Genomic DNA, 10,655 nt, shown 5'->3' with positions numbered 1-10,655 from the left:
CGGAGAATTGGGTCACCGAGCCCTGCGGGAGGTTATTGAACCACCGTATTACAGGTCCCGCCAAGATGACCGGGAAGGCGCGACATCTTACCTCATCTCCTACTCCTTCTAAGTTCATCCTAGCCTCGAAGGCCGTTAGGTGCTCTAGGGGGTCCTGCGTTCCGTCATACCTCATGTCCGTTGGCTTGTCAAAATGTTTTGACAGCCGGACCTCGAGTATGGAGCGGTGGAATGGGGTGGCCCCTATTATCACGGCTCCCTGAGTATTCGTTCTCCCCTCGTCGCCCTCCCGACGAGCATTTTCGTCTCCACGGTTTGTGGTACGCCGCCCTTCGCGCCTGGCGTAAATGACAGGGTCATGACGCCTTCTCGCGCGCCCTCTCTCCCCAGTGCTTTCTTGCATTATTCTGGCGTGGTTGTCGCCAGTCCCCCCGAAGGGGCGTCTCTCGTGTGCCTGGGTCGTGTCCCTCGGGGGAGATCTCGGATGTTGTCGGGTTCCCGTCCCGGCGACGTCGCCTCCGGGTACGGCCTCTTGGTTTGCCTCCGTTTCGACTAACACGAAGTCCATGGACGATCCCCACAGACGGCGCCAATGTTCGGTAGGTCGGTTACCAGACGGTTCGGGTTGTGATCCGGGATGATGGTAGGGGCTTGTCAGGTCGTGGACTGCCGGTCAACGATACGCGAGGTCCCGAGTACTTCGTATGGAAAAGAGGGGGTGTCACCTGCAAAGACACTCCGACGCTCTTGTCAGTAAATGTGCAGGTGGAAAGGGTAGTGTGATACGTGACGTACCTTGGGGGAAGAGCAAGTCTTCCCCTTATATACCTGTCAGAGGTGGGCCCGTCCAAAATAGGCCCATGTTTCTAGGGACGTTGTCCCCTAGCTGCACATGAGCTGTCCTGGACGCGTGTCCGGGTCGGTTGCGGGGCGTCTATCCGGATCGGGTGGTGTTAGGGTCGGCCCGGCCCGTGGAGGTTCTGGGCCAGGCCGTAACATCTGCATATAAATAAGAACCGATCCGATAAACCTGCGAATTGAATCAAGATTCAAATCGAATACAGATAAATACTGCAAATCAGATTTGGATTTGTTCACCTCAATGCTTGCTCTTTGCATCTACCTTCATAGCTCCTGGATCTGCCTCAGATCTGTTGCTGCATCGCCTCCTCTACCTCCACATTTGTCGTCATCTTCCTCTTCTTAACCTCTACCACCTCTTTCACCCCACCATCTTCTTTGTCTTCCTCTTTATCCTTTTCTTCTAATACATCGACTCCTCTATTGTCATGTTCGTCTTCCACTTTTTTCATTTTCTCTTACATCATTATTTCTGTCGCATATTCCATCTCCATCATCTTTGTTATAGTCTTTCTTTTCTCTTTCTAACTCTTCTCATTTTGTTCTGTCTCTTTTTTCACATGACTTTTTTTAATTTTTTTAATTATGTCTTAAATTGTTATTTATTGTTGTTGTTGTTAACAGTAAAAAAAATATCAAATTATTTTTATAATTAAGTTTAATTCATATTTTTTTATGCCTTTTTTTTTAATTAATTTTTATTATATCAATAAATTATTTAACTAATTTGATTGAACTTAATTATTAAAATAACTTAGGTAGATAGCATCGTCGGGAAGTAGGAAAAATATATAAAATTTAAGCAAAAAAGAAAAAGAGAAGAAAGTGGTGTGTGTAGTGTAGTAGTAGTGTGTGTCTAGGCATTGGCCATTGGGTTGGGTTGGGACTGCGTGGTGGTCCTAACAAAGTAAGAAAGGAAGCATTTGGTGGTTCACCGTTCCCTTCTCTCTCTTCTTCACTTTCTCTCTCCACTGTCAATTTTCTCATCACCCCTTCCGATTTTCTCGCTCTTCGTGCCTCTCTCTCTCTCCCAATGCAAACAATGCCATCAATTCAATCATCATGATTCATCTCTCTCTCACCCTAAAACTCACCTGAAACACACAACACAACACAACGCTACCCACATCTACGACCACTACAAAAAAAAGGCTCTCTTTTCTCTCTCTACATCCCAGATCCTATCATCTCCTTCTTCTTCGAGATCCTTCTTTTCCTCACTTCAATTTCACAGGTACACCCTCTCAATTAGGGTTTATTATTATTGTTTTCATAATGCTTCCTTTAATTAGTGAAGAAGTATTGAAGTATTGATTTTTGGTTAAGTATTATCCTTGCAATTCAGTTAAAGTTCTAGAAATCGAGCTACTGACACTTTTTCCCCTTTCCTTTCCGACAGGGTTTCTTCGATTTTTTGGGTGCTGTGTTTCAGCTTCTTCTAGATCGCGAAATGCCCCGTGGGTTTCACTAAAGTTTCGATTTTGATGAGCATTGGTTTGATTCCATGATGGGCATGTTCTAACTACAACAGCACAAAACGTGATTCTTCTTCTTCTTCTTCTTCTTCTTCTTCTTCTTCTTCTTCTTCTTCTTCTTCTTCTTCTTCTTCTTCTTCTTCTTCTTCTTCCAATGTGGTTGGAGGATTTGTACATTATATGAGTTCTAATCAACCACTTCTCTCTGATTCAGATCTTCCTCCACTGATTCAACACCGCCCGAAGAAATCAGGATCCATAGCTTCCTCTGTGTTTGACGATGCTTCTGAATCTCATCATAAAACAGGTCTTGATCTGACGGAAGACAAAGACTATGATTTAGCTAGTGAAGCTAGCTTCCATTCAGCACTTGAGACCAATTTCACTTTTGTGACAGAGAAAGATTTCAACTTTGGTGAGTCCCATTTGCCCCACAAACACCACACGCACCCTTTGGAATGCTCCACGAAGGAGAGGGTGCGAGGGGTATCGTGGGGTGCAATGGAACTGCATGATGCCACCACCAATAGTAGTAGCACTAGTGTGCCCTTTGAAATCTCAGGTTCTTCTTCACAACAGCATGTAGTTCATCATGATAATAGGTTGAGTAGTAATCACAATAATTATAGTAAGCCTCAGAGGGTTAGGCACAAGAGCAGCGTGCAGTTTGATGATGCTTTGTTGCATGATGATAGTGCTAGGTTGATATATATTAATGATCCTAAGAGGACTGATGATAAGTGTGAGTTGCCGGGGAATGAGATCAGGACTAGTAAATACACAATTGTTACCTTCTTGCCTAAGAATCTTTTTATTCAGTTTCATAGGGTTGCTTATTTGTATTTCCTTGCTATTGCGGCTCTCAATCAGCTTCCTCCCTTGGCCGTATTTGGGAGGACTGTGTCACTCTTCCCGCTATTGTTTGTGCTCTGCGTCACGGCTATTAAGGATGGATATGAAGACTGGCGGCGGCACAGGTCGGATCGCAATGAGAACAACCGGGAATCATTGGTGCTTCAGCATGATGATTTCCGGCCGAAGAAGTGGAAGAATATACAAGCTGGTGAGGTTGTTAAGATCTTTGCTGATGAGACGATTCCAGCTGACATGGTCTTGCTGGGGACAAGTGATCAAAGTGGGCTTGCCTATATTCAGACAATGAATTTGGATGGAGAGTCGAATTTGAAGACTAGGTATGCTAAGCAGGAAACAACTGCTGCAGTTTCTTCGGAAGCTTGTCGTGTTTCTGGGGTTATCAGATGCGAGCAGCCTAACCGGAATATTTATGAGTTCACGGCAAACATGGAGTTCAACGGACTTAAGTTTTCGCTTAGCCAGTCTAACATTGTTCTGCGTGGTTGCCAACTGAAGAACACAGATTGGATCATTGGTGTTGTGGTTTATGCGGGACAAGACACAAAAGCAATGATGAACAGCACACCTTCTCCTTCTAAGAGAAGCAAACTTGAAAGTTACATGAACAGAGAAACCCTTTGGTTGTCGATTTTTCTTTTCATCATGTGTTTAGTTGTGGCCATTGGGATGTGTCTTTGGCTGGTGCGGCACAACAGCCAGCTTGATACCTTGCCTTACTACAGAAAACGATACTTCAACAATGGGCCAGATAATAGAAAGAGATACAAGTATTATGGGATACCAATGGAGGCATTTTTCTCCTTCTTGAGTTCCATTATAGTGTTTCAGATAATGATACCAATATCTCTTTACATCACGATGGAATTGGTTCGTTTGGGCCAGTCATACTTCATGATTGAAGATGGGGATATGTATGATGCTAACTCTGGATCAAGGTTTCAGTGTAGGTCATTAAATATAAATGAAGATTTGGGTCAAATACGCTATGTATTTTCAGACAAGACAGGAACACTAACCGAAAACAAAATGGAATTCCAGAGAGCTAGTGTATATGGGAAGAATTACGGGAACTCGTTGGTCGTGGCTGATGATACAGGTATTCAGTCTCTCTTCTTGAGATCATTATTTAAGATCAGACACTTTAATTAGGTTGTGCTGTGGGATCATCTCTTATCATGCTAATGTTGTTTGACGTCCTTGTTACTGAAAGGCTAACATTTATGTTCCTGAGATTGTGATTAGTTTTTGTTTTCTAAGTGTCAGAAATGAATTACTGCCTTGGTTTATGATAATGGTTGTTTTGCTTCACAAGTGATAATTGGTGGTTGTAAACAGAGTTTTGTGAGAACATGAGGCTCCCATACTTATTGTTAGGGGAAGAGCTTACTATATGAGGGTGTTTTGAAACTATAATGAGATAGAATTGAATTGAATTCTTGAGAATCCTCACACCAATTCTTAAATTTGGAATAAAAAGAATTGAATTGAAAGTGAATGTTTAGAATATATTTAACATTACTATCTTATCCTCAATATTTACCCTCTTAAAATATGTAACCCTCAGTTCCTTTTAATATGTTGTCTTCTTTGCCTTTGCCTTTGCCACGAAAGCTTTTTTCCCCACACTTCCAGTACCCCCACCCACTTCCAGCAAACTTTTCCTTTTTATGTTTCGAGAAATTAAGTTATTCTCCCATTCTCTCTCTCTCTCTCTCTCTCTCTCTCTCTCTCTCTCTCACAGACACACACACACACACACACACACACAAATTATTTGTGGAGTAATTGATAACATATTATACCCAAATGGAGATGGAACATACAGAACAAAATCATGGTAACCTAATATTGAATCACAGCCAAAACATTGACACCCCAACTTAAGACCCACATATAAGTTCTTGCTTCTTTTCTCAATTGTTCATTCATCTTCTCTTGGAAACACTGATTGTGATTTCTGGGTCGATCACAACATTGAGGGGCAAATAGTGGGTTGTGATGCCAGTGATGATGAGGATGGCGACGACATTGACGATGAAGATGGCTAAGGCGACAGAAGGTCACTTTGAAGGGAGAAAGGGTTAATGGTTGAGACTTAAAATAAAGGGTTTACTTGGAATATTAAATTGTAGCAGGGTTATTTTTGATATTTCAGTTTTAATTGCAAATATCAACATATTGGATTTCTAAATGTGGATTGTATTTGGGTTGAATGTGAGATTTAGAATTCTCACTAGGATTGGAATTTATGCATTATGATGTTCCAAATCAAAGAAAAGAATTCTAATTGTTGAAAGAATTCTAATTCTTACTATTCCAAACATACTCTCTGAGTCAGCTGTTGTTTTCCTTTACCCTCTACAATTTCTTGTGTGTATCATTTGATTAGATTTCTATGCTCTTTGATCATTTTTCTACTATGAACTTAATAATTCAGTTATGTTCTTTATCTAAGTAAGAAGATTTCAGCTACTCTGTTCCCGTCAGAAATCATTATAAGTTTATGATGCATTAACAAATTTTCCAGTGCCAATATATCACAAGACTTTTTTCCTATTTTCAGCTGCCCCTGTTATTCCTAGACGGAGATGGAAGCTCAAATCTGAAATCAGAGTTGATTCTGAACTGCTGACAGTGTTGCAGAGTGAATCACATGGAGATGACAGAATTGCTGCGCATGAGTTTTTTCTTACATTGGCAGCTTGCAATACTGTGATCCCTATTCCTACTGGTGGTACATTTTCCAGTCCTGGAACAAGTGAATCAGATGAAGATATGGAAGGTATTGAGTACCAGGGAGAATCCCCTGATGAACAAGCTCTAGTCTCTGCTGCTTCTGCATATGGATATACTCTTTTTGAGCGAACATCCGGACACATTGTCATCGACGTCAATGGTGAGAAGCTCAGGTAGATAGCTACTTCCTTATTGCAAGGGGTTAAACGTTATTTACTTTATATAGAATGCTGATATGCTTTATTAGCAAAAATTTATTCGGTACATTGGATAATCTAGTTCAGTAACTTCAAGTTTGTACTTTGTGTGTGACCCATATTTAGCTTATTCGGTAACTTCATTTTCTCTCTGCTTTATAGATTGGACGTATTGGGCCTACACGAGTTTGATAGTGTGCGCAAGAGGATGTCTGTTGTTATTCGTTTTCCCAACAACGTTGTAAAGGTGTTAGTCAAAGGTGCTGATACTACAATGTTTAGCATTTTAGCAAATGACAGTGAGAGCCACAATACCATACGAGATGTAACTCAGAGTCATCTGAATGAATATTCTTCACTAGGTCTGCGCACTCTTGTAGTTGCATCTAGAGATCTTTCAGATGCTGAACTTGAAGAGTGGCAAAGCATGTATGAAGAGGCAAGCACTTCTTTGCATGAAAGAGCTGCTAAACTACGTCAAACAGCAGCGTTTATAGAATGCAACTTAAAGCTACTTGGAGCAACGGGAATTGAGGACAAGCTGCAAGAGGGTGTACCAGAAGCCATTGAGTCCCTGCGGCAAGCTGGAATCAAGGTCTGGGTTCTTACTGGTGATAAGCAGGAGACAGCAATTTCAATTGGTCTCTCTTGCAAACTTCTCACTGCAGATATGCAACAGATTATTATAAATGGCACTTCAGAGGCTGATTGTCGTAATCTTTTGGGTGATGCTAAAGCTAAATATGGCGTGAGGTCTTCAAGTAATCAGAATCGGAAACAAAAATCCAATGCTGGACTTGGTGATCTTGATATTCCCAATGGTTCGAAGTCATTGAGTTTGCCTAAGTGGAATCCAGGACAGGAAGAAGGAACTACTGCTCCATTGGCACTCATAATTGATGGGAACAGTTTGGTTTATATTTTGGAGAAGGAATTAGAGTCAGAGGCAAGTGTATCCTTCCTCAGTATTTGTTTAGAATATCACACTGATGTTTTTGATTGGGTTTGTTAAACAAAATTTCAGGGTAATATTTACTGTTTCTTTTGTTTTTTTGACAACAGCTTTTCGACCTGGCAACTTCCTGTAGGGTTGTCTTGTGCTGTCGTGTTGCTCCTTTGCAGAAAGCTGGAATTGTTGCTTTGATAAAGAGCCGCACAGATGATATGACACTGGCAATTGGTGATGGTAAGTTCTTTTGTAACAATATGAAATTGTCCTATGTATTATCGTTTTTTCTATGGATCATTAACTTCTGCTAGTCTAGCCAGATTATGTACTTTTGAAGCAAGATGCAATTGATACAAACTTATGATGCCTATTCTCTTATTAAATGCTTTTGACAGGGGCCAATGATGTGTCGATGATCCAAATGGCAGATGTTGGTGTTGGAATATGTGGGCAGGAAGGGCGCCAAGCGGTGATGGCATCAGATTTTGCAATGGGGCAATTTCAGTTCTTGAAAAAATTACTCCTGGTTCATGGGCACTGGAATTATCAGCGTGTGGCTTACTTAATTCTGTACAACTTTTACCGCAATGCTGTCTTTGTATTGATGTTATTCTGGTATGTTTAGTGTTTCTTTCTTTCTTTCTTTATTATTTATTTTTATTTGGGGAAATTACAAATTGAGTTCCTCTTTTGTTTGTGGATGGTGTTCTTTCTTTTTAACTTTTCGGATCTCTAAGCATCTGGACATGAAGTTAAACTAGCAACATTTCGATTTTTATTATTTCTGCATACAATAGCTATGACTACTGTCAAAAGCCTTTTTTTCCCTCCATATTTTGGATGTTGTATTTTAATCGTACTTGCAGATTGCATGAAATTTTATACATTCTGATCTTTTATCTTCCTTGTCTGTAGGTATATATTATGCACTGCTTTTTCTACAACATCTGCGTTGACAGATTGGAGTAGTGTATTCTATTCTGTGATATACACATCTGTACCTACCATTTTTGTTGGTATTCTGGACAAAGACTTGAGCCATAGGACACTCTTGAAGTATCCGAAGCTGTACACTGCTGGTCACAGGCAAGAGGCATACAATTTGCACTTATTCTGGATCACAATGATTGACACAGTATGGCAGAGCCTTGTTCTCTTCTACACTCCTTTGTTCACATACAAGGATAGTGCGATTGATATATGGAGCATGGGCAGTTTGTGGACAATTGCGGTTGTTATTCTTGTGAATGTACACCTGGCCATGGACATCAATCGTTGGGTATTAATTACTCATGCTGCTGTATGGGGATCAATAATCATTACATATGGTTGCATGATAGTCTTGGATTCAATACCTGTCTTTCCCAATTACTGGTTAGTTACATATGCTTCTTCCTATGAGAATTTTGTTATAGCGAATCAATACCATTTGACATAATAAGTAGTAGGTAACATGTCTCTAAATTAATGCAGGACTATTTATCGTCTGGCAGTGTCCCCTACATATTGGATAACCATTTTGCTTATAATTATCGTAGCGCTGCTCCCTCGCTTTACTTGCAAAGTTGTTTGCCAAATCTTTTGGCCTTCAGATATCCAGATAGCCAGAGAAGCTGAGCTACTGAGAAAACGACATAATCATGTGCAGTCGAGGCAACAAGTTTCCAGTTAACCGGTGTTAGTGTCTTGTGTTGCTGACAGAAACTAAGGAAATCCTAACTAAAATGGCTTCCCTTGCATTTGTCATCACAATGCATTCTGATGGCAGTTGGTTGTATAGGTGATCTGGTAAGCATGCGATTTCTCTCTTCCCCCCTCTATTATTATTATAGGTGTTTTTGAATGATATTTCCTTTAAAATATAGTTTGGTTACACCCAAGACCAAGGATAACTTAAATTCTAGATTGTCACCAGAAAATGTAGTGACTCATGAGTGAAGCAGTCAGATTTATTGAGGGTAATATGACACACCTTCCATAGCAGGTTTTAGGATTTAGAGATAGTATGGTCCTTGTGCTTATATCAATAGCATCAGATATGTCTTTATGGATTTGTTGGGAGAAATCAGAAAAGATACTACTTTGGAGGCTTGGTTTAAGTGGCATCTTATATGCCTCCCAAACAACCACATCCGGGGTCAAATCCCACTGGTGGAAAAAAGAACCCATGTAGTGTAGTGTGTGTGAGTGGGTGATGTTTAGGATTGGAGGCTGTCCAATCCATCCGACAAAAAAAAAAAAAAAAGAACAGATCAGAGTGCCAGCTAGTAGCGTGAAGCAGAATGCTCTACATAATCTGAAGTGATTTAATGCTGTATAGTTAGTTTTTCATTGTTTAAAACTATTGGTTTAATATAGAACAGTGCTTTGTAAGGATAAATCTATGTAAAAGGCTAGGCCTTAAGTTTTTTATCAATGAAATTTTACTGTCCAAAAAAAAAAAAAAAAAAAAGTCAGTAACGATCTAACTAAAGATTCGAGTAACTAGCCAAGGGTCCTAACATACTACTTGTGTTCCCTCGTTTGTTAGCTTCCTTCAGTGTTTTATTTAAATTTGTCATTCAATTTATTTTTCACTGGATTATGAGATCTTGGTTAAAATTTGTTAACAATGAATCCATGCTGGATTTGTTGTCCAGTTTTCTATAGATACTTGGCAGAGCTTGAAAGTAGTTCACTTGGCAGTTTAGTATTTGGACTCATTTGCCAATACCTTGATGTCTTGGGGCCTGTTTGGTTCGTCAAATTATTTCCTGTTTTAAGAGTTTTTCGAGGAAAAAGTGATCTATAAGATCTCGTATTTTATTTTCGTTTCTTATTTTCACTCTTATGTAAGTGGATGCAGTGTAATGAATGATTTATTCTTTCAATGCATTAGATTTGAATTGCCCTTGGTACTAATCTATTGGTCACCCCCAGATTCGTTGCAAAAGAAGATTGCATTAACGCGAGACAAATGCTCGGCATCCTTACGTAGTAGCCAAGGATTTCGCAGGGAAGCGCATAACAAGTTACGGATCAAAGCCATGCCAAGCCTCCAATCCAGGAAGAAACTCAGTCTCAGATTTTTATCTAGTAATTTGATATGGGGGGTGTGGAATTTTTAATGGTGGGGCATGTGCCCATATATGGTGTTTTCCACTTGTCTCTATAGAGGGGAATGTTTGTGGTAGAGAGATAAATTAGAGTGTAATCAACTGTACAATAGTTCTGTAAAAAAATATCAAGCTTTAATGGAAAGAAAAGAAAAAAGTAATTTCACATAAGACCATCTTCAATAGAGAATTCATTTCAGTCTATATTTATGGCTTACCTATCATAAAAAGTAATTCCACATCAACTTTTGCGTTATAAACAATAAATAAGAATTCAAAGTATTTTTCTCTTCTCCATTAGAAGGAGCTAACTTTAGGTCGGTATCAAAATATAAGGTCGGTTGAAACATTCAACTATGCACTGATCAACATCTCATTCTCTTTTCATTGCTAATGTTGAATACTATTTTGCCTACGATTTTCAATGTCATCTTTATTGAGGCTGATAATATCTAATCCACGAGGG

General features: G+C 39.9%; 1 protein-coding gene across 2 annotated transcripts; it reads left to right on the top strand.

The window, feature by feature from the left end:
• The first annotated feature begins 1,682 nt into the window (after window positions 1-1,682).
• Window positions 1,683-10,360, top strand: LOC107639711 (phospholipid-transporting ATPase 1). Of its 2 annotated transcripts, XM_016343279.3 has the most exons (10): window positions 1,683-2,095; window positions 2,261-2,400; window positions 2,551-4,308; window positions 5,776-6,121; window positions 6,308-7,091; window positions 7,208-7,331; window positions 7,490-7,709; window positions 8,010-8,468; window positions 8,568-8,882; window positions 10,014-10,360. In XM_016343279.3, the coding sequence occupies exons 3-9, from the start codon at window positions 2,838-2,840 to the stop codon at window positions 8,764-8,766; spliced, it is 3,603 nt and encodes a 1,200-aa protein (XP_016198765.1). In that variant the 5' UTR covers window positions 1,683-2,095; window positions 2,261-2,400; window positions 2,551-2,837; the 3' UTR covers window positions 8,767-8,882; window positions 10,014-10,360. The 2 variants fall into 2 exon arrangements, with proteins under 2 accessions (XP_016198765.1, XP_088339222.1); XM_088483096.1 differs by lacking the exons at window positions 1,683-2,095; window positions 2,261-2,400 and having other exon boundaries at window positions 2,502-4,308.
• The last annotated feature ends 295 nt before the right edge of the window (window positions 10,361-10,655 follow it).

The sequence above is a fragment of the Arachis ipaensis genome, chromosome B4 (genome assembly GCF_059453495.1).
Source record: "Arachis ipaensis isolate K30076 ecotype BB chromosome B4, ASM5945349v1, whole genome shotgun sequence".
Lineage (NCBI taxonomy): Eukaryota > Viridiplantae > Streptophyta > Magnoliopsida > Fabales > Fabaceae > Arachis > Arachis ipaensis.
The sequence above is the reverse complement of the archived record's forward strand: the minus strand, read 5'-3'. Positions and strand labels throughout refer to the sequence as shown.